The 24,719-nt window shown below is 42.8% G+C and overlaps 1 protein-coding gene across 2 annotated transcripts in view; it reads left to right on the top strand.

Moving 5' to 3' along the window:
• vash2 (vasohibin 2) overlaps window positions 1-24,719 on the top strand; it is a 166,665-nt gene that overhangs the window by 114,307 nt on the left and 27,639 nt on the right. For both annotated transcript variants that reach the window (XM_043695855.2, XM_087991340.1), the window contains exon 6: window positions 2,260-2,375. In XM_043695855.2, the coding sequence (XP_043551790.2) occupies window positions 2,260-2,375 (116 nt within the window). The remainder of the gene's footprint in view (window positions 1-2,259; window positions 2,376-24,719) is intronic.

The following is a 24,719-nucleotide window of genomic DNA, read 5'->3' as shown; positions in this document are numbered from 1 at the left end:
AGCACAGATGTGGACTAATTCTTGTTCATATAAGAAGTGTTGAATATTTTGGAGATTATAAACAAAGGCGATTTTTAGTTTATTGGATCTATATTTTATTTTTAATTTTCTATATTGTTATTTTTAATGACAGAACACTGTAACAGTAGATTGTAGCCATATATTCATAACAGCTGAAATAGCAGAAGTCCTTGGGGAAACAGTACCTAAAAGGATGCAAGATTCATGATGGATAGGGCAGTTATTATTGATTGCAAAAGACCAAATTGCCCAAGGGAGTGTCTATCACTAAGGAAACTTGCAAATGGACTGATTTGTCCAGATGGTTTCACTGTAACAAGGCATGAGTATTTGAAAATTTTGTCCAGTTTACGTGCATCCAGATGTTTAAAATTGCTTGAAAGTAATATAAAAATGGTTATGAATCATTGATTTATATTGGATGATACAGGAAAAGGGAAAAGGCATTTTTATAAGTAATTTTTAAATGTAAGTGTTGCACTATTATATTTGCCCTATGAAGGTTAGTATTCATTCTCTCCATATTTTCACATACTCTGCAGGATCTCACAATGCTTACTTAATTTGCTTCTAAAAGTATTCAACTGTTTTACTTTCCCCGTTGACAGTGGAAAAAGGCCCCTCAGCCCACTGTATCCACATCCAGCCGTCAAGGACCTAACTATTCTAACCACAGTTTCCAGCAGTTGGCCTATAGCCTTGTGTGTCATGGCATTTCAAGTAGCCACTTAAATACTTGGTGTCCTTGCTGTAAAGTGCAGTATTGACCCCTCTTCTAAAGTGAAAAATCTCATGGCTGTTTTTATGTGACAGATGTATACTTTCCTGCACCGACACCCTCAGCATTGGAAAGTTGTAATGTTGTTAACATTATGATGTAGAATTGATGGTGTTTGTTATAACCTTGTAATTTTGTTGGAAGTCCAGTTTTGACATGTAACTTAGGGTACCATTGTGGTCCACTCAAATGTGAACTTCAATTGTGTTGGAAAAAGGCAAAAATATTTCTGAACTGAAATTGAAGTAAATGCTTACTTTGTAGCTTTTATCAATGTCTTTTGCTAAAGCATTTGGTCAGTTGGTGTTGAACCTGTATATTATTGTAAACAATAATATTATTTCAGAGTAAGTACCAATTTCAATCATTGTAACTGTACTATGTTGAATTAATTAATTTATTTCAAGACATTACAATGAACCTTCTCATCTCTAGGCCAGAAAAAAACTTAATATTCTTCTACGTTTTCTATGTAACACTCTACCAATTTTGTATCAGAGTGTCTATGTCATAGTCATGTCTCTTAACTCAAAATTATTTAATTTATATTGAATTATAGTTCAGGTTTTTGTGGTAATCTCCTTATCTTATTTCAAAACATATGGTACCTATAATTTTAAAAGTGACTGTGTCACTCCCGTTCCCTCACTATCTATTCCAGTACCATACAATCCTAAGCTCCATCACTATACTTCTCTACAGTAATAGTTAAGGCTTTCAGTAAATGCTGCTGTTTATACTTCCTATTAACGTCAAAATCCTTCCAGAATTTATTTTCCTAACCAATGGAAGAATCCATTGCTACAGTGAATTGCTCCCCCATCAAAGAAATAATAAGGATGTCAAGTTGACCCTTCAAAGCATATTTTCAATGGCCATATGTTGGTCTCATAATTTAGCAAAATTAGGGACTGCGTTGCCAGATTGCACTGAGGTATATGATTGAGAAAAGAAAATTGTCCTGTCTTAAGGTCTTCATGTGGGGAAGTGAACATTAAAAGGATTAATTAAGCATATGTAGCGGATGGTCATGGGGGGATATCTTCACGAAATCTACAGACTTGGGATCCAATTCCATGTGATCAGATGTCAGTATGACTCATCTCCTTATGCCCATGCTCAATTACATTCTTAGACAAAAGGTATATTTAACCCTTTACCCCACAGTTCAGACTCCATACTCCAGCATCTGCAGTCCTTGCTTTCTACTCCACAGTTCATCCAAAGATCTTATTTTCTTTGCTACTGATAGTTGAATCTTGAATGTAGAAATAAGTTCCTGTGACTCAATGTCTTTTTTGTAAGTGAGTTGGGAATCTTTATTGTTTATAAGTCAATCTGTCTTTGTCAACTAACCTTTGTGAAACAATTATGCAAACATTAGGCAAGCTGTCAAGGACACTAGTCATTCTTTGTGTATTAATACCACTCTGATTATGTTATTTCTCATTTGGAACTAGACTATAAAAACCTCAGGTTCCCAGTCTCCAGTTAAAGACCGACAACGGGGAAAATCTTTATCACCACGCCGTCGGCAGATGAGCCCTCAGAGACGACTTAACCGAAGAGATAAATCGTAAGTTGTTTGCTTTGGGTAACGGATCCTAATTGAGACAAATCAATCTCAGTAGTGGAATTACACATTCCCTCACGTTATTGCACATCAACATAAAATAGTTCTGTGGTTCCAGTTTTTTTTACAGGTATTGTAGAGGTCAGCATTCAGAAGCTTTTTTATTCTCCTTTACCTACCAAATTCCAATATTTAATTTGGTCCAGAGATTATGTGTGAATGCACTGATATTATGGTGTGGTTCAATTCATGATTATTATTCATATTATTTTTCCCCATTACCTCCATTGTTGCAGCATAATGTCATAAAGTCTGGCAAGCAACTGGCTTTCTATTCAACTTGAAAACATAACTCATGACCTAGGTCAGTACTCAATGTTCACCACTAGCTAGGTAACATCTTAGGCAGTGGAATTTTATTTAATCACAATATTGCTTGAAATGGACGCTAACAGGTTGATGCAGCATGGAGCGAGTAACATTTCCTAGAGCGCTAGTAACTGAACTGGTGGCTGCCAGAATGAAATCATGAGATGGTTGTCTTCACAATCATTGTCTTCTTTCTCTCCCTACGTGACCTAAGCAGATGATAATTCTTCCTTATCTGAAAGGAAAATGGGACAAGGGTGAGACTGTGATTCGCATTGGAAGAAAGTAGACCATCAATAGTAGCTGTAAATGAGAAGAATTTGTTGGATGAGGTAAGAAGTTGAGATGTAAGAAGTGGCTCTAAGTGAAAGAGTACTGATGCCTTTAATGGATTCAGTTCCTCCAGCGACCAGAGCTTCAGCATATACCCTTTCACTTAATGTTCAAATGGTTAGAACATGTAGGTGCACCCAATCCCTCCTGCTGATGCCTACATTCCTGCAAGAAGGAGGGAACTGTATCCGAAATTGCTATGTAATGTGTTTGGTGATGTGGCAGGTAATGCTTGAATAACTGGCTGTGTTCACACAATGGGAGCTTTGTATGAATGTTACGTGTGTGAGGGTGAGGTGAGACTGATGATGTTTGGTAGGAGTTCTGATTGATAAAGATTATTGCTAGGCGAATGACCAGGTGTGCAGAATTGATTAGAAGCAAAGGCTCAAAGCTTCGGAGAAAATGTCATTTAAAGATGTATCCACAGTCCTTGAGCAGATGTGTGAGGCCAGTAAATGTCTTGTGATGCTGCATCTAGGTCCTTGGGATGATTCTAGCATTGCCTTCCACACTAATTGTTCCCATTACCTATTCATCGTGTGTTTGGAAAACCTCCTGGTCCTTCGAGGATATAAGTGGTCTCTCCTTATCTTCAGCAAGATTTTGAAAACTGACTGTTTGCACTCTTGCAGGATTGTTTTTTATTTTTATTTCAACATATGTTTTATTCATAAATATACATAGCCACTGAAGCAGCTTGGTTCTCTACAGTAGCATATGAAGAAACAAACAAATGTTGGAGTTTAACTGTATCCAATAAAGAAACCCAAGGCATTTCTTACTTGTACAAGTCCATATATGCATATATTTGAGGTACCAGGAGGGTCTGATAACTGAATGGACCCCTATTTAATTTCGTCACTGTATCTTGGCAGCAGCTGCTCCAAACTGTTAGTGTATCCTTCAATACATAGTCCTGGACCTTGGAACGTGCCAGTCTGCAACACTCAGTCGAGCTCAACTCCTTGTGCTGAAAGACCAATGAGTTTTGGGCAGACGAACGAGTGTCTTTCACCGAACTGATGGTACTCCAGGTGCAGTCGATGTTTGTCTTGGTGTGTATCCCGGGACTAGCCATGTTTCAGATTTTTCTAGGTTAGATTCAGTTGCTGAATGACTCCCAGCACCTATTTCAGCCATAATTCATCACTTCTTTAAGAGGTTGTTAATGACAGTATTTGCTCACCTCACCACCACCACAACATCTCCCCCCCCCACCCCCCACCGACATGTATACCCCCTCCACAGATCATTCAGCACTGACTATCATTATAATGAGCAGACAACACCAAGTTGCCTTACTGCCTGCATTACACTGAATGGCATGTGGGACATCATGCATCAACTATCCAATCCAATCCCACAGATTTCAGGAGGGAACATCAAAAAAGGAAAGCAAAATCAAAATAAGAAAGAAAAGAAACTTGTGGATATGCAATAGATATAAACAGAAATGAGAATAATGGAAGGTACTGATGAAAATTTAAAGTTCCTATTTGGATTTCAGGAAATTACAATGAAAATATATGAAGCAAACCATATTGCAGATTCATATAACAATATTGTTGTCCTTGATATTTTAGAATGATTTAAAATAAATTCCTTGTGTTTTCGGTCAATACATCTACTGTATAAAACATCTTACATTGTTTTTGTGACCTTCAAGTGCAAGCACTCAATTATTTGACTGCTGATGGGTATTTGGTAGAAAACGGAAGGTTCCACTGGGGTTTGCAGTTTTGCAGAAGGTGATAAGGCTCCTCTGTGTTAATTATCCTATCATGAAGAGCTGCTTGCTTGACTAGGTCTTGTCTTTTAGCCACATGTTTTAACTCTTTCCTTACAATTGTCTGGGTTGTCTTTGACAGTTAAAGCCAGACTGCATACACTTTACAAAAAGTAGTCACATCCCTCCTCATTTTATTATTCCCATTTACTTTGGAATTGGCCTACCTGGAGTTAAATTATTGCATGGTGCCTCCAGGCATTTTACAATTCAATAATTTATGGAATCAATACTATTTCACATGTTGTGTTACATGAAATCCTGGCCCCTTTCTTTTCTCCTGTTGGCAGCTTCAATATATATCTGTTGTGAAGGACATGAATGTTACAGATTCAGTCGTTGCTTGTTCAACAGCGAGTCAACCAGCTCCTCCTTCATCATAGCCGGGTGGTCAAACAGTTTGTTGGTCAAACCAGATGCCCTGTGGCAAAATAAAAGCAAAATATGGCCGATTCTGCAATAAAAACAAGAAGTTGGAAATTCCTGTTTTCTGTCAGCACCAGTACAGAGAGGTCAATAACCTTTTATCAGAAGTGGAAACAGTTACAGATGCTGTAGGTTTGCAGCAAGTACTGAAGCAAAGGGTGGAGGAGGGGAACATTTGTAGTAGAGTGGATTCCTGACAGAATAAGTGACAAAAATAAAAACAGAAGATGTTGGAGATGCTCAATGGGTGAGGCACAATGATACTCTTGATCTCATTGTATGACAATATAGAGATTCCCTCATCCAAAACTAGGGCCAAACTTTTTACTGACCAGACACACAGGGTCAATCAGAAAGGCAGAAGGGAATCTGCTAATCAGGATGGTCCTCTACTCCTTATCTCCACGTCAGAGATTAATTCCCCAAAGCAGCTTGACTGAGAACTGGCCTTCAATCAGTGGGAATGGGGGAAAGCCAGTTAGTCATGACCACGGTGACAGATGAGCCTGTACGGGGTCAGTGGGTTGACCAGAGGAGGTGGGAGGGAGAGAGGTTGTGACCGAGGGATAATTGAGTGGGTCAATAGAGGCCCAGTCCCTCCCCGGATGGAGATTACTTCTTGAGAGACTTCAGAAATGGGGGCTTTGTGGAGTGGGTGAGAGGCTGTAGGCCTCAAAGGAAAGATTGCACTGAATGGGGTATGGGAAATCATGCATCAAGGCCTCCGTTCACATTATTAGGGACTATCCAATCCCTAATTGGGTGGATAGGGTAGATCTTCTATTCACAGAGGCTTGTCAGGGAGTAAATGTGAAGGCACTTACTTTCTGAATCGACCAAATTCACACCTTGAGAAAGTTGCTGGGTTCCGTGTGGTCCCAAAAGTCCGGTCATTGGCATTAAGAATTGAAATGTTATGTTTAAATGAGAGTTACAAGTTCACAATCATAATTAAAGTGGTATCATGCCTCCTCTCATTGGATTGGCAAATGACTTGATCTCTATCGCTTTCAGCTCCACGTCCTCCCTCTTATCCCACGACAAAGACCTGGCCAACTCAGTGAAAATCCTCCAAAGGGGAAACAGTGCAAACATTTATCATTTTTATGTTATTTTTTGTTCAATGTTCCATGCCCAGAATTTTGAAAAGAATTCCATTTAAATGTAGTGTTTTTAAAACAATATGTAATGATGGAAGTTTAAATAATTCATTGAGATAAAAGATGACTAAGGTGCTCGTGGGCTTAGCATTGAGATTGGTGTTGTAAAGACAATAAATAATAAATAAATTATAAGACTGTCTCCCTAATAGCCCAAACATCCATTACCTTGGAAAGTCCCAGATGATGTTCCTTCTAATTATTTTTAAGTGCTTGGGTGATTTATTTATGTGTGCAGTGCCTTTGGATATTTTATACAGTCATGTGATGTGGCAATTTAAAGGGACTGACTTGTGTGGGTGGGTAAAAACAATGACTGCAGATGCTGGAAACCAGATTCTGGATCAGTGGTGCTGGAAGAGCACAGCAATTCAGGCAGCATCCGAGGACAGGCAAAATCGACGTTTCGGGCAAAAGCCCTTCATCAGGAATAAAGGCAGAGAGCCTGAAGCGTGGAGAGATAAGCTAGAGGAGGGTGGGAGTGGGGAGAGAGTGGCATAGAGTACAATAGGTCAGTGGGGAAGGAGATGAAGGTGATAGGTCAGGGAGGAGAGGGTGGAGTGGATAGGTGGAAAAGGAGCTGGGCAGGTCGGACAAGTCCGGACAGGTCAGGGGATTGAGTTGCTGGAGGTTAGAAGCTAGGATGAGGTGGGGGAAGGGGAAATGAGGAAACTGTTGAAATCCACATTGATGCCCTGGGGTTGAAGTGTTCCGAGGCGGAAGATGAGGCGTTCTTCCTCCAGGCGTCTGGTGGTGAGGGACAGGCACTGAGGAAGCAAATGTGGCTGTGATAGCGAGTTTGTTTCAGGACATTTCCCCTTCCCCCACCTCATCCTAGCTTCTAACCTCCAGCAACTCGATCCCCTGACCTGTCCGGACTTGTCCGACCTGCCCAGCTCCTTTTCCACCTATCCACTCCACCCTCTCCTCCCTGACCTATCACCTTCATCTCCTTCCCCACTGACCTATTGTACTCTATGCCACTCTCTCCCCACACCCACCCTCCTCTAGCTTATCTCTCCATGCTTCAGGCTCTCTGCCTTTATTCCTGATGAAGGGCTTTTGCCCGAAACGTCGATTTTGCCTGTCCTCGGATGCTGCCTGAATTGCTGTGCTCTTCCAGCACCACTGATCCAGAATCTGGTTTCCAGCATCTGCAGTCATTGTTTTTACCTCGTTGATTTTAACCCTACTGCGAATCCTCTTGCAAGGATGCCTGCCTTGAAGAAGTTTTCCTCCTCTCTCTACAAGAATCTCAGGGAGTCTCTCTCTCACTGCAACTCCCAGGTCATTTCCTCAGCCCTGAAGCTCTTCAACCATGTCCTGAAACAAACTCCTCATTTAATGTAGAAATTTTTAATCACTCTGTTAAGACATTTACGACACACCTCTGCAACAGATGAGATCTGAACCTGTCATCTCTGGTCCAGCAGTAGGGATACTACCACTGTGCCACAAAATCCCATCCCCATCTAAGTTGCTGTGAAATTCCGGCTCAATCAAGGAAGCAAAATGTGACAGTCCCTTGTTTGCCAAAGTGGTGGCAGGTTAACTATCAGTGACTAACCTAAGCTGCTGTACTGACTACGTCAGAAATAATCGTTTTTCCAACTGTGTTAGTGCTTTATTGAATAACGTTTGGCCACTACGTTGAGTGAGATAAGCTCTTTCAGTCCTTTAGGCATTGTAGAGCCTTTAAAATTTAAGGAAGAACTTTGTCCCAGCAATATGTCCTGACAAATGTTGAGTCTATTGTAATGTGGTTGGAAAATAAAATAAGTTCAAAAAGAAAAGAATACTGCATGAAGGTAGGGGACTTCATAGTCTCTGTGAATAAAGATGCTTACAAAAATTCTTCAAAACTAACTTTGTACTAAAATGTTTAACCATTCTTTTTCTAAGGTTTCCAAAAATAGCTACTACAATCTTACCAACTGCTGCTGTCAGTCAAGCCCGCTTTCATGGAGATTTGCAGGAGAGGATAAGATTATTGGAGAAAGAGAATAACAGGAACATACAATGCAGATGTTTGCACCTAAAGAATTGTAGATGATCAGATGGAGATCAAATTGAGAACTATAACAAAAGATGTATACTGTCTGAGAGACCTTGTGCAGGAGGGAAATTTACATCGATCAAGAGATAAAGAGGCAGTGAAAGGATGTTCAGATGCAATAAATTACAGAAATTGCAGAGAATGAAGTGAAGTTTTCCCTGGTCTAATAGTTAAAAATCACACAACACCAGGTTATAGTCCAACAGGTCTATCTGGTGGCACTGGTTTTCGGAGTGCTGCTTCTTTATCAGGTGGTTGTGGTGTAGGACCATAAGGCACAGAATTTATAGCAAAAGATTACACTGCCATGCAACTGCAATGATATATTGAACAAACCTAGATTGCTGTTAAGTCTTTCATCTTTTAGAGTGGGGTTGTAGGTTTTGATTAATTAATATGTAAATCCCAGAACTTCTTGAAGTCACATTCTCGAGATAACTTAAGGTTTTACAAAAAAAAGGTAACATCTCAGCTCAGACAATGCATTGAAGTTGTTAGAGTCTGGTCTGTCTCCCAATCTTGAGTCAGACTGGTTCTATTTCCAAAATGGAATTTACAAAATATTACATGGATTGACAGCCTGCATTAACTGCCTGCACATTGTGCATTTTTGAGCAAAATAGAATATATCTGCAAATATAATTCTGCAAATACAAATTCACTGCATAGACTTATATGTGTGTATGTGTGCTGGAGAGAGGGAGAGAGAGTGTGTGGGTGTGTGTGAGTACACGTGAGAGAATGTGTGTGTCCGTGTGTGTGAGAGCTTGGTAAAGTGTGTGTGAGTCTGATAGAGTATAAGCCTGTGAGAGGGCACAGATCTAGCCTCTCCAGTGGCTCAGCTGGTTAAAGATGTGAGGAACTGTGAAAATAAAATGTATGATTTAAAAAGAGAAAACATTGGAAACACTTGGTAGGTCAGAATTTAATTAGTTCCAAGTCTATTGTTCTCAATGACTTCAGATATTAGTGTAGTATTGTCATTGAACTCTTTTTCAAAATAAATAACTAAGAGATTCCCTGTAACCTTTAAGCAACTATTGAATTTACAATCTTTTATCCTGTCACTAATATCAAAACATTATGTTCAGAAAGTCCACAAACTTCATAGAGCAGGAATAAGAATACATCCTAGAATTATTATCAACAATCAACAAATGGAACAAAGTCATGGAAAAAATAGAACAAAGGCAAGAAGTGTAAAAGGATTTTACATCGATGTTTTTTGTCGGGTCATTGTTGTACACATTAGAACCAATGACATTGGAAGGGAAAAGGATGAGATTCTGAAGGGAGAATGTAGAGAGTTAGGCAGGTATTTAAAAAGGAGGTCCTCATGGGTAGTAATATCTGGATTACTCCTGGTGCTGCGAGTTAGTGAGGGTAGGAATAGGAGGATAGAGCAGATGTAACGTCTACTTTCTGTCCTTCCTGTAACATTTGTATCCTGGTACATTAAGCTACCAGACCTGTCCATCCCTGGGCCACGTTTCAGTAATTGCTATGATATCCCAATCCCATGTCCCTAACCATGTCCTGAGTTCATCTGCCTTCCCTGTTAGGCCTCTTGCATTGAAATAAATGCAGTTTAATTTATCAGTCCGACCTTGTTCTCAGCTTTGTCCCTGCCTGCCCTAACTGTTTGACTCACTTCTTTTCTCAACTGTACCAGTCTCAGATTGATCTCTTTCCTCACTATCTCACTGGGTCCTACCCCCACTCCTTACTAGTTTAAATCCTCCTGAGCAGCTCTAGCAAATCTCCCTGCCAGTATATTAGTCTCCTTCCAATTCAGGTGCAATCTGTCCTTCTTGTACAGGTCACTTCGACTTCCAATCACTTCCAATGATCCAAACTCCAGGACATCAATGTTTTACATCGATAGTTACAGGTGTTTAAGAAGGGTGGTAAGGTGGTAAGGACAAGCCAGGGAACTATAGACCAGTGAGCCTGATGTCAGTGATGGGCAAGTTGTTGGAGGGAATCCTGAGAAACAGGGTGTATTTGGAAAGGCAAGCACTGATTAGGGATAGTCAACATGGCTTTGTGCATGGGAAATCATGTCTCTCAAACTTGATTGAGTTTTTTTGAAGAAGTAACAAAGAGGATTGATGAGGGCGGAGCAGTATACGTGATCTATAAGGACTTCAGTAAGGCGTTTGACAAGGTTTCCCATGGTAGACTGGTTAGCAAGATCTCATGGAATACAGGGAGAACTAGCCATTTGGATATAGAACTGGCTCAAAGATAGAAGACAGAGGGTGGTGGTGGAAGGTTGTTTTTCAAACTGGAGGCCTGTGACCAGTGGAGTGCCAGAAGAATGGGTGCTGGGTCCACTACTTTTTGTCATTTACACAAATTATTTGGATGTGAATATAAGAGGTATAGTTAGTAAGTTTGCAGATAACACCAAAATTGGAGATGTAGTGGACAGCGAAGAAGGTTACCTTGGATGACAACAGGATCTTGATCAAATGGGCCAATGGGCTGAGAAGTGGCAAATGGAGTTTAATTTAGATAAATGAGAGGTACTGCATTTTGGGAAAGCAAATCTTAGCAGGACTTATACACTTAATGGTAAGGTCCTAGGGAGTTTTACTGAACAAAGAAGCCTTGAAGAGCAGGTTCATAGCTCCTTGAAAGTGGAGTCGCAGGTAGATAGGATAATGAAGAAGGCATTTGGTATGCTTTCCTTTATTTGTCAGAGTATTGAGTGCAGGAGTTGGGAGGTCATGTTGCAGCTGTACAGGACATTGGTTAGGCCGCTGTTGGAATATTGCGTGCAATTCTGGTCTCCTTCCTATGAGAAAGATGTTGTGAAACTTGAAAGGATTCAGAAAAGATTTACAAGGATGTTGCCAGGGTTGGAGGTTGAATAGGCTAGGGCTGTTTTCCCTGGAGTGTCGAAGGCTGAGGGATGACCTTACAGAGGTTTACAAAATCATGAGGGGCATGGATAGGATAAATAGACAAAGTCTCTTCCCTGGAGTGGGGGTGTCCAGAACTAGAGGGCATAGGTTTAGGGGGAGAGGGAAAAGATACAAAGGAGACCAAAGGGGCAACGTTTTCACACAGAGGGTGGTACATGTAACAAATGAGCTGCTGGAGGAAGTGGTGGAGGTTAGTACAATTGCAATATGTAACAGGCACCTGGATAGGTATATGAATAGGAAGGGTTTGGAGGGATATGGCCCGGGTGCTGGCAGGTTTGAATAGATTGGGTTGGGATATCTGGTCGGCATGGATGAGTTCAACCGAAGGGTCTATTTCCGTGCTATACATCTCTATGACTCTATGATATTATTGACTTTTAATTTAAAACAAAAGTGTCTTGTGATCTGACTTTAACTTGAAGCGAGAAAAAGTTTGCTTCTAGCCCTATCTGATTGTGATGTTCGCATGTGGTGTGGATGTGACTGCAGAGATGCCATTTTTGACCTTGTTGCTGCAGATAATGCCCTCTCTTAACCTTGCACAGCTGACTATGCATCCAGCAGCTGGAGAAACCTCACCCAGTACTATTTAAAGAGATTGTCAGCTAACCAGTCTACCATGAGGAACGTTTGTTGAACACTTTGTTGAAATTCATATCGACGTCTGCTACTCTGTCTTCATCAATCTTCTTTGCCACTTCTTCAAAAAATCAATCAAGTTAGTGAGGCATGATTTCCCTTGCACAACACTATGTTCTGATAGGTTGTTCATAGCATGGCCAACCCATTTCAGTTATTGACATTTCCTGTTAACATCCAGTCAGGATTTCTCTCAGCTTATTTTTAATTCCTTTATTCACTTCTCCGTTTTTCTCTTTCTTGACACCATATCCATGTATCCTACTTACTACTCTTCCCACACACCTGTCATCAGCATAAACACCACCATTTCCAAGCTGTTTTCAGTTCTGAAGAAGGCTGGACTCAAAATGTTCATTCTGTTTCTCTCCGCGCAATGGCTGCCGTACCTGTTGCATTTCTCCAGCAGTTTCTATTTTCGTCTCAATAACAAATCCAGTCTTCATGGTCTGCTATTTGACTAACATATAGAGAACATTTCGAGCATTTAACACTGGATGTGGTATTTGACCCAAGTAACCACGGCAGTTAGGTTAATTAAAACATTGAGAACTGTAATTAGGCAATGGTATGAAGAGTTGCGAAATCAAACTGGGAAGATGGAATTCAATTAATGATCATGCAAGCATGATGTAAGTGAAAAGCAGAACAGCCTTGCAGTACTAAATGATCTACTTCTGTTATTATGTTGCCGATAATAGAATCTGGCATATAGGGTGTGGTGGGGTAGACTGTCAAAAGTCAACATCCAGACACATCTAAAGATTGGTCAATTGGGTTAGGTACTCTAGGGCTGTTGAAGTCCCTGGAACCGATCCAAAGATAATGGGGTGGCACAGTGGCTCAGTGGTTAGCACTGCTGCCTCACAGCACCAGGGACCCAGGTTCGATTCCTGCCTTGGGCAACTGTCTGTGTGGAGTTTGCATGGGTTTCCTCCAGGTGCTCCGGTTTCCTCTCACAAGCCAAACCTGTGCAGGTCAGGTAAATTGGCCATGCTAAATCGCCCATAGTGTTAGGTGCGTTAGTCAGGGGTAAATATAGGGTAGGGGAATGGGTTTGGGTGGGTTACTCTTCAGAGGGGCGGTGTGGACTTGTTGGGCCGAAGAGCCTGTTTCCACACTGTAGAGAATCTAATCATAATCAATGAATCCAAAAGACAATTAACTGGAGCGATCAGTCTTCTCGCATATTTGTTTTGACCAGAATTTAACACATGGTAAATTTAGCGTGTGACTTTAAAGAGTTTGTAACAGAGTCCCATATGCCAAACTACAGCATTCGGAAGAGCTGTCAAACTGTTGCATTTGCTTGTGTGCGATAGACTACAATATCAGCTCCATGTAGGTCATTAAATAGAAGTGAGGTTTGCATAGATATTGTAGGAACAAATTACTGCAGATGCTGGAATCTGTACTGATAACGACAAATGGTGATGATCACAGTGGGTCAGACAGTATCCATGGAGAGAGAGCAAGCTAACATTTTGAGTCTAGATGACTCTTCATCAGAGCTGAAGTAAAGTGTGGAGGGGACAGCTGATGTTGATAGTTCAAATCCATTCCTGATGAAGGGCTTTTGCCCGAAATGTCAACTCTCCTGCTCCTCAGATGCTGCTTGATCTGTACTTTTCCAGCACCACACTCTTGATTCTAATCTCCAGCATCTGCAGTCCTCACTTTCTCCTAGTTGAAATTAAGTGATTGGAATTTGAGAATGGCAGAATAATGGTGTGTCTCTTTTTCTTTTAGCTTGTTATCATGTCCTCCCCCCATTCCACTTACTATCATTTCATGTCTGGCAGGAGACACACCATTGTTCTGCCAATCTCACATTCCGATTGCTTAATCTGCACTATTAACATATTTTCTCTATCAGCACCCTACACCCACTACTCCCACCCCTACCCCCAAACTACAGTATAAATGCTGCCCCCTCCATTCTTCTCTTCAGCCCTGATGAAGAGTCATCTAGACTTGAAACGTTAGCTTGCTTTCTCTCCATGGATGCTGTCTAACCCGCTGTGATCTCCAGCATTTGTTGTTTTCAGTTTCTTTCACTTAAGTAGGTTTTTCTCACAAACAGGATTCACTACATTGACAGAAGCAGAAGATTGTCCTTAACTGTTCCAATCTCAACTTGTGCTAAGTGCTACACACTTGGATCAAAGTGGAACTACATTCAATCATCTGAATATGAGACAACATGTAATGTACGCAGTGTTCTATTCCTAACAGAATGTTAAATATTGTTATCGACTAGTGACTGAAATGCAAATGTACAATCTACCTGCTGAATGAATTTATGGATTGGCCGCATCAGCAATGGAAAGCCTTTTGCTAGCTTAGTTTTGCTGAAGGAGTGTTGCAAGTGTCATGTTTTATAAACAGCTGCTTACCATTGGATTCACTGTTTAATTCTGGTCTCTTTTGAGGCAAGCAAAAGAAAAATGTCCATTTGTTGCCTTTAGCAGCAGATATTTAAGGGTGGTTTTGGAATACAAACCTGTTTTAAAAAAATTCGCCGAGCTGACTGAAGTATAAAAAGAGATTCACTGTAAATAGCCCCACAGCTGTTCACTTTTATGAGTTGAGGAGATGCATTGTGAACTGTTCGCCTTCATTGCAAATTGTTTTTGACAAGCCCCTCATTCTGCTTCTTGTGGCTGTCATTCTGTAAACTGCAGCTCTGTGTATTGAGACTATGAGCTGCAAGGAGTGAAACTCAAAGTGAAACAACTATCAGATGTTGTCAGTTTCAGAGCTTTTGAGCAAACTGATTAAGATTCTGTGTAAAAGTGGCTTTCACTAATCACAGCGTAGAAACAGCTTCGTTTCATAAGGTAGCAACTGAAAAAAAGCAAGTGCTGAGATATATATTTGCATCCCTTTTTGGGAGTGGGATTGTGACTCACAATCTGCCTGTCCTCAGTGATGGGGCCTCATTTGAATGATTCCAGCTGCAGCCCAGTATGATCCAGGCTCTTGGCTGGCTACATGTTCAATATGCAGACGAGGCCAGCATGTTATGTTGCATGTTGTGAATAAAGTTATTATCAACGTGATTGTGAAAGGCCCAGATATTTGGATGTGGCCAGTGAGGTCTTGGAGCAGTGTTCATTTGAGTTGCATGTCAGGAACATGTGGAATCCCAGACGTGGCAAATTCCATGAGGATTGTCTGGAAAATTGAATTTTCTGATGGGCAATTCCCATGTCCAAAATCCTCTGAAAGAGTCTGTTAAAGTCAGAGAATTCAGTAGATTCCAATACACTTAGGCTTAATAACTTTCCAGATAATGTGAGAGGAATACAAACTCTTTGTGACTCCTGGATCACTATTAAGCTGGACTGCCAACCCCCCCCCCACCCCCCACTACCACCATTCACCTGTGACCATGCACCCTCCAACCAGACCTCCCTGAGCACTTAAACCCTTGGACCCCTGACCACAACCCCTGATCCAACCAGCTTCTAGCCACCCCTACGTTCTGAACCTGCAAGACTTCCTGGATAGAATCATTGCAGGAGGAAGCTATCTAGCTGTAAGTGAGTAAGTCCTAATCCAATCAAAGATGGGAAAAAAGAGATTTTGACCCTAATTGGGATATGTGGGTTAATATCTATTTCATATTTAACCAACTCTTTGGAGTTAACCAGGTCCCACCAATGTGACTGCTCACCGCAGTAATATGAAACAAATGCTGTGGATCTGAAACGAAAACAGAAACTGCTGGGAAACTCATCAGCATCTGTGGGGAAAAAAAAAGAGTCCAGTGAATCTTTGTCAGAATTGTTAGCGGCTCAGAAAAAGTGGTATTTAGCCCAAAAATGAAGTTGAGCAGATAGAATCTTATAGAATAGATTCCCTACAGTTTAATGGGCATGTACCTGCCAATTACAAAACCACATATGAAATTGTTTTAATATTAGTAACAGGGTTTTGTTTTGTACAATTGGCCCTAAAATTGACATCCGTTATTTTGTGGTATTAATAAATGAAGCTCCTGTAAGCTCGGATGGTAACTGCTTGATACATATTGTCACAGCAGATTGACACCCAACACAGCCAGGTTCTCTCCAGAACATAGTCCCACAGCCTCCTACCACCTAGACAGGCAGGGGCTGCAGGTCCAGGAAACATACCACCATCTGCAGGGATTCCTCAAAGTCACATATTGACTTGGAATTAGGTCACAAATACTTCACCGTCTCAAGGTTGTGGAACAGCCTTTGTATCAGTGCCTTGTATGCTCGTGATGGACTGTATTGTTTCCAGGACCCAGTAAGACACCGTCTTCTCAGGGAGAACACAGGAGGAACAACATATGCTGTCACACCACTGACGTGTGCATCCCATGAGCAAACAAAGTATCAGAAGCAGAAGAGATCTCAATCTTTAATGAAGACAGACACACTACCACTTCCTTGCTAGTCCAATAATGAGATTTCAGTAACTTCCAACACCCATTAATGATGTTTCATTTCAGATGTAAGCCACTAAAAGTCATTGTCGGGTTAACCAGGTCCCACCAATGTGACTGCTCACCACAGAAATATGAAACAAATGCTGGAGATCTGAAACAAACACAAAAACTGTTGGCAAAACTCAGCAGTATCTGTGGAAAGAAAGCAGAGTTAATGTTTTGAGTCTGGTGATTCTTTGTCAGAAGTGTTCGCAGCTCATAAAAAGTAGTATTTTGCCCGAACATGAAGTTGGGAGAGGTGAGCACATAGAATCTTATAGAATAGATTCCCTACAGTGTGGAAGTAGGCTATTTGGCACATTGAGTCCGGGTTGACCCTCCAAAGAGCATCCCATCCAGACCCATCCCCCTACTCTATCCATGTAACGCAGCATTTCCCATGGCTAATCCACCTAACCTGCACATCTTTGAATTGTGGGAGGAAACCAGAGCACCCAGAGAAAACCCACACAGACACAGGGAGAACATGCAAACTCCACACAGACAGTCACCCAAGGGTGGAGTCAAACCTGGGTCACTGGCGCCGTGAGGCAGTAATGCTAACCATGGATGCTGGAGATGGAGCGCAGAAAGAGAGAGAGAGACATAAAAAGGGTAAATAAACAAAGAGATAATAGATAGCAGGCCAGGAGAGCAAAAAAGCTGAATAAGTGATAATGAGCTAAGAGTAGGAGCGAATGGGTGAGCTGAACTGAAGCAACCCATGTCATAACAGGACTGGGTGTGGAGGTGAGAAAACGCATGGAAGGACAGACTGAGGCTGGAGGCTGTGGGATCCCTAAGCAGAAAATGAGATGCTGTTCTTCGAGCTTGAATTGAAGCTCACTGGAAGCAATTGATGGGCTCAAATGTCTGGCTGCCAGGTTTAAGTGGCACCTGACATCTATTCATACACAGCAACATCAACTCCACGGTGCCTGGCATACTGCAGCAGGCCTGGTTGTTGGCATGGGAACATGATAGTGTGTTGAAATGACAGGAGACCAGAAGCTTGGGGTCATTTTCCCAGACAGATTACAGGGATTGACCACTCATCAGACTTGAATAAAGTGAGCGAGTGTATATACTAACACAGAACGTGGACTCTCCATTGAATGGTTGAACATCCATTTGAAAATCAGTCTTACCTTTGTGTCATCTCAGAACGTTAGTCAGAGTGATCGTGATATCTACAACTCAGGCTGTCGAGGGTGATGTCTTGTTGCCTGATGTAATGTTATTAGCTCATCTCTGATAGTCTGAAGCTGGAGCACTCTGGTATACTAACCTCATGAGAGCCACATTCCTGTAAGGTGACTGTTGCTGTCATACTGGCAGAGCAGAGATCATTCGTTCTTTTCCTACACTGCTCCCAGGTGCACCTACACACCCTCAGCTTGTGCCTCTGCGGTGATCTCTGGCCTCTTCTGGAGAAGAGCAACTCCCACAGATCCTGGGGAGGCACCACTGGCTCATGCCTTGTTTTCTAGGAGACCTCTCTCTGGGAGATCATGTTAACAGCATGCAAGCGACATTCAGGCACATAGAGTTGATGTTACTGTGAATGGATATCTGTCAGGTGCCATTTATATGTGGTAGCCAGACCTTTGAGCCCATCAACTGTTGGCAGGTTTGTTGGCTCCCTGACTATCCCCACTGTGTAATTGACCAGCCGTGCACCTCTGCTAGATTAGAGTGGTGCTGGAAAAGCATAGCAGGTCAGGCAGCATCTGAGGAGCAGGAAAATCGACATTTCGGGGAAAAGCCCTTCATCAGGAATGGAGGCAGGGAGCCTCCAGGGTGGAGAGATAAATGGAGTGGGGGTTGGAGAGGAGGTAGCAAAGAGTACAATAGGTGAATAGGGGTGGAGATGGAGGTGATAGGTCAGAGAGGAGGGTGGGGGAAGGTAGCAAAGAGTATAATAGGTGGATGGAGGTGGGGATGAAGGTGATAGGTCAGTGAGGAGGGTGGGGGAAAGTAGCAAAGTGTACAACAGGTGAATGGGGGTGGGGATGGAGGTGATAGGTCAGAGAGGAGGGTGGAGTGGATAGGTGGGAAGGGAGATAGGCAAGTAGGACAGGTCATGGGGACAGTGCTGAGCTGGAAGATTGGAACTGGGGTAAGGTGGGGGGAGGGGAAATGAGGAAACTGGTGAAGTCCACATTGATGCCCTGGGGTTGAAGGGTTCCGAGGTGGAAGATGAGGCGTTCTTCCTCCAGACGTCGGATGGTGAGGGAACGGCAGTGGAGGAGACTCAGGACCTGCATGATTAGTGTGGGTGACCCAGAGATGTTCCCTAAAGCGTTCTGCGAGGAGGTGTCTGGTCTCCCCAATGTAGAGGAGACCACATCGGGAGCAACGGATACAATAAATTATATTGGTGGATGTGCAGGTGAAACTTTGATGAATGTGGAAGGCTCCTTTGGGGCCTTGGATGGTGGTGTGGGGGGAGGTGTGGACGCAGGTTTTGCAATTACTGCGGTGGCAGGGGAAGGTGCCAGGAGGGGAGGGTGGGTTGTTGGAGGATCTGACCAGATAGTCACGGAGGGAATGGTCTTTGTGGAAAGCAGATAGGTGTGGGGAGGGAAATATATCTCTGGTGGTGGGGTCCATTTGGAGGTGGCAGAAATGTCAACGGATGATGCGGTTTCTGCGAAAGTTGATAGGGTGGAAGGTGAGGACACGGGGTTGGGGGGTTCTGTCCCTGTTACGGTTGGATGGGTGGGGTTTGAGGGCGGAGGTACGGAATGTGGATGAGATGCGTTGGAGGGCATCTTCAACCAAGTGGGAAGGGAAATCGCGGTCTCTAAAGAAGGAGGCCATCTGGCATGTTCTGTGGTGGAACTGGTCCTCCTGGGAGCAGATACGGTGGAGGCAGAGGAATTGGGAATACAGGATGGCATTTTTGCAGGAGGTAAGGTGGGAAGAGGTGTAATCCAAGTAGCTGTGGGAGTTGGTGGGTTTGTAAAAAATGTCGGTGTCAAGTTGGTTGTCATTAATGGAGATGGAGAAGTCCAGGAAGGGGAGGGGGGTGTCAGAGATGGTCCAGGTGAATTTAAGGTCGGGGTGGAATGTGTTTGGGAAGTTGATGAACTGTTCAACCTCCTCGTGGGAGCATGAGGTGACGCCGATGCAGTCATCAATGTAGCGGAGGAAGAGGTGGGGAGTGGTGCTGGTGTAACTACGGAAGATGGATGTGTAGAGGGATTGGATGCCCATGGTGAAGATGAGGGGTTGGGGCCGGGGAAACGGAAGTCTTGGAGTAGGTGGAGGGCATGGGTGGTGTCTTGAACATATATATGGTGTTCCTGGACCAAGGGGGAAAGGACAGTATCGAGGTAGGTGGAGATGAGTTCGGTGGGGCAGGAGCAGCCTGAGACGATGGGTCGGCCGGGGTGGTCAGGCTTGTGGGTCTTCGGAAGGAGGTAGGATCAGGCAGTGCGGGGTTCCCGGACACCTCTGCTAATCTACTGGGCTTTCTGAAGCTTCATTGGGCGTGGCCTATCTTCCTCAACATGGACAGAAGCTCCACTAGATGACCCAGATGGACCTGTGGATCATCGATTATAGTCCACCCAATAAATTCTTTTGAGTGCTTTTCCAGTGAACTTTTGATGATTTAAAATACCCGAAACCTCGGTTAAACTAGCTTAGTTGAGGAAACACTAATAATCAAAGCCAATCTGGTATTATCCATGTGATTGCATTAGAGTGACAGTCATTTACAGCACAGAAGGAGACACTCAGCCAATTAAATCTATGCTCGTCCTCTGCGCTACGTTGTTAGCTGCCCTATATGATATCTTATGGAATCTCACTGGCAGATTTGGCTCCAGCCCTGCCACTGTGCTGTTAAGAAAATTAAGTTTTTCATGCTGTGAGAATGAAAGTTGTTGTTGACATCTGCTCCAGCCATCAGTGCATTATCTGGAGTTGTGCAGTACCAATTCCCATTTTCAGTGATTGGCACATCCCATTAAGTTCTCTCTAATAAGCCAGATCACATGCTCATTTATTGATGTTGCCTTAAAGAGTGGAGAGCAGTATTAATGAGGCATTGGATTACTGGGCCTCCCGTTTGGGAGTTGACTCTATTCCTAGCTCTCATCCTGAGGTTTGGCGTAAAGACTAAGAGATTGCTGTCAATCATAATCACCGCTTGGGTTTCAATTCTTTAATATGACAAAGATGAAATTAGAAAATGTTGCAGCAGGTCATACACCATCAATGGAGAGAAAGAGAGAGTAGAATTAGATTAGATTAGATTGGATTCCCTACAGTGTGGAAACAGGCCCTTCGGCCCAACAAGTCCACACCGACCCTCCAAAGAGTAACCCACCCAGACCCATTTCCCTCTGAATGATGCACATAACACTATGGACAATTTAACATGGCCAATTCACAGAATTAATGGTGAGAATTTTGAATCTGAAACCTGGACAGATTTGGGTCAGGTGACAAGTCAAAAATGTAAAGAGAATCATAAACCCATATGCATCACTCCAGCCCCTGAATCTAGCTGCTTCCTGTTTTCATGGAGACAACCAGGCCCCCAGGAAGTGCATCATGCATTTAAATATGTTAATGAGGCTGTGTTCCACATGTCTTTCACCCTCTTTCAGGGGAAGCAAGCTCTGCTGCCTGGAACAGTGAAGTGTTTGTTTAGCACAGCTTGTGGACCAGAATGAACAGGAATGCCTCTCCCTCCTCTGCCAAGAAAAACCGTTAACCTCCCAAGCAATCAAACCCCATGAAGCGCTGCAATCCAGTAGCCTCCCAATATCCTCTCATGCCTGCCATTTGCTTTGCCTCCCTCTTTCCACGTCCCTCGCAATTTTCTACCCCTTCCTCCTCCAATTTCTTGCAGTCTCCCAATGGTGTCACCTCACAAAGTCCGAACTCTCCCTCTGCCTGGCTGTGGCTGGGAGACACAGACAGAACATAGAAATCAGATCCTGCTGTTAAGCTTGGCAGGATCTGAGAGAAATGTCTTCCAGCTTTCCTGACTTCAAAACTGCATCTGTTGCTACCACCCAGCTGCTTCCTCCCCACCTCCCTGTTTATAATTGTGTCAGTATTTCAGGCTGATGCCCTTTCATCAGAACTGTATCGAGTTACTTACAAGATAGTTCAAGACACATTGGAACAAGACATTCGTAAGATGATGCACTTTTAATTACAAGAATTAAAACACAGAATATACTTGAGCAATTGAAATTTTCTTTAGTTCCAAGGCATTGAAATTAAATCCATATCTATTTAAACAATTAACACATTAAACACTATTATCTGGCAGGAACACATTCACATCTGCATATCAGGACTAATTTTGGACTGCCTACCAAAAACTATATTTTCCCAGCTCTTTCTTCTGCCCCCACCCCATCCCGATGATATTACTTATTTGGACTCTGCTATCAAATGCACCATATGTAATACCACAAGGCCAAAAGCTTTCAAGAGCCAGCAATTTCAGTTATTGAAGCAAAGATGATTAACGTTGCCTATAGAGGAGGAGGATGGTTTTTAAACAGTGGCAATTTTCAATGAATGTCTTTTTAAAGCTTTTTTTAAGACACATCCTACTGTCATGAAATGAGTCATTGCTTTTATATACTAACTGATGGGTGAATATGCACAGAGGTGACATGGGGCCATGGGGGAGGGGCATATCTTGCCATGAGGGATGAGAAGAGCCATGAATGTTGGGTGGGGACATCCCCTGACATTGGGGCATAAGGGGCCATTGGGGTTGCTTTATGGGGTTGTTGTCAGGAATGTGTTGTTTAGAGATGCAAGGACATAAGGTGCAAGGACTCGATGGCCTTTCTGTTTTTATTTGAAGTGGGGTGAAGTTCCACAGCATAAAGGCAGGCCTGTTAAACAGCCTGGCACCACAGCCAGCTTGCTCTGTGACTGCCTCCAAACTTTTCCTGGGGTTTGCTGAACCAAATCAATCTACTATCCACCACCCTATCACCACCGAAATAAAAATCCAGACATTTCTGGGAATGTTTCTCAATAACCCTACCTGCCTCAAGGACAAAAACCCAGACCAACAATAAATGTTAATTCAGTTGAATCCTCTCCAGTCATATCAATTTGTTCATGCTTTTAATTAAATTCAGACATTCCATTGCAATTGGGGATGTTTATGTGATTTTTGATGGTGCAGCGAATACAGCATACTTCTGAATGGGATCAGAGGATACAGATACAACACTGTGCAAAGTACATTACACTTAAGAATGGATGTGAACTCAACCAGCAACTTGACACAGTTGGTTCCAAAATAGATTTTGTTGTTTTGATGATTTACAATATAAAATATTCAAATCAAGTCACGGACAATGCAATAAAATTGCTGAGAGCTTGGATTGGAGAAGCTTGGGCTTTGTTGTCTGGTGTTTTCAGCAATGTGTTGGAGGTGCTGGGAAAGTAGCAGGGAGCCATGTCAGAACAGCTCCCTGATTCATTCCTGACTCACTTCCTCTGAAGGAGAAGAGAACTCCATGAGGGCTGGTATTTAGGTCCCACATTTTGAGTCACTGCTGGTGTTTTACCAATTCAACAAATTCCTGAAACTCAGGTGAGGCTGGCCAGGGGACTACCAAAACCAGAGGCCCCATTCCCCAGTTTTGGGGCGGTAGGGGGTTGGTAGTCCTCAGCAGCATCGGTGAATCGATGGTGAGGGAGTTCCCATTGACATCCCTCCACCCCCCCCCCCCCCCCCCCCCCCCCCCACACCTCACAATCTCTGGTCTCATTCACCAGCATCTACCACCCACAATAGTATTACTGTAGTTTGAGAACTCCCAGCTTGCTGATGCTGCCTGGCTTGCTATGTTCCTCCTGCTTGTCCAGTCTGGATTCCAGTATCTGTAGTTTTTTTTGGCTCTAATTAAGCCCTCTGAATGACTGCATCATTGGGAGAATGCTGAGGCAGCCAGTGAGGAGGCTGCCTAACAGAAGATGATCTGATAAGTCTTGTTGCTTGGACATGTGGCTTCCTGTTTGATCTTGACATCAGGGTCCCTGAGCCTTTGGCCCTCAAGGTTGTACAATGAATTGAGATCCATCCTTCTAAAAGAGGGAATGTGCTTGAATAAGTTAGGGTATGGAGGTCTCTTGACTCAGTAGATTGTACCCAATCTCATGTGTTAGAACACATGAAGAGAGAACCCAAGAGTAGGCCATTTAGCCCTTTCATCTGCTCCATGGTTGATGGTTCTGATCTTAACCCTCCGTTTTCCTGTCTGCCCTTTGTGACCATTGACTCCCTATTTATCAAAGATCTATCAAATTCAATCATGAATAAATTCAATTAACCAGCCAACACTGCTTTCTAAGAAGAGAATTCTACGACTAATGACCCAGTCTTAAAAGGGACATCCCCTTTTCTTAAACTGATTCAGGTTTTTCCTAAAGAAACCACCTCCTGGTGTCCACCCAATCAAATTCCCTCATGATCTTAGGTGTTCCATCAAATTTTTAAAATTTGCTTACAGGATGAGGACATTGCTGAGCGTTTATGGCTATCCCTGGGTGTCCCTGAGAAGGTAGTGAGATGCCTGCTTGAACTACTGCAGTCTACGTGCTGTAGGTTGACCCACAATACTCTTATGTAGGGAATTCCAAGATTTTGACTCAGCAACAGTGAAGGAATGGTGATATATTTCCAAGTCAGGATGATGAGCGGCTTGGAGGGGAAGTTGCACGTGGTTGTGTCCCCATGGCTCTGCTGTCGTTGTCCTTTTAGATGGAAGTGGTTGTGCATTTGAAAGATGATGTCTAAAGAACTTTAGTGAATTTCTGCAGTGCACCGTGTAGATGGTGCATATTACCGCTAAGTTGGATGTGGTGCCAATCAAGCGGACTGCTTTGACCTGGATGGTGTCAAGCTTCTAGAATGTAGTTGGAGTTGTCCCTATCTAGACAATTGGGAAGTACTCCATCATTACTCCCGACTTGTGTCTTGTTGGTGGACAAGCTTCAGGAAGTTAGGAGAGGAGTTATTTGTTGCAGAATTCTTAGGCCCAGACCTGCTCTTGTAGCCACTATATTTATTTGGCTAGCCCACTTCAGTTCCCAGTCAATGCTAGTGGGGGATTTAGTGATGAGGATGTTAATGAATATCAAGGGGCCTTGGTTAGACTGTATGTTATTGTAGATGATCATTG

The sequence above is a fragment of the Chiloscyllium plagiosum genome, unplaced genomic scaffold (assembly GCF_037043375.1).
Source record: "Chiloscyllium plagiosum isolate Xiang-an unplaced genomic scaffold, Cpla_swu_hap1 HiC_scaffold_10, whole genome shotgun sequence".
Lineage (NCBI taxonomy): Eukaryota > Metazoa > Chordata > Chondrichthyes > Orectolobiformes > Hemiscylliidae > Chiloscyllium > Chiloscyllium plagiosum.
This window is presented reverse-complemented; position numbering and strand designations above follow the sequence as displayed.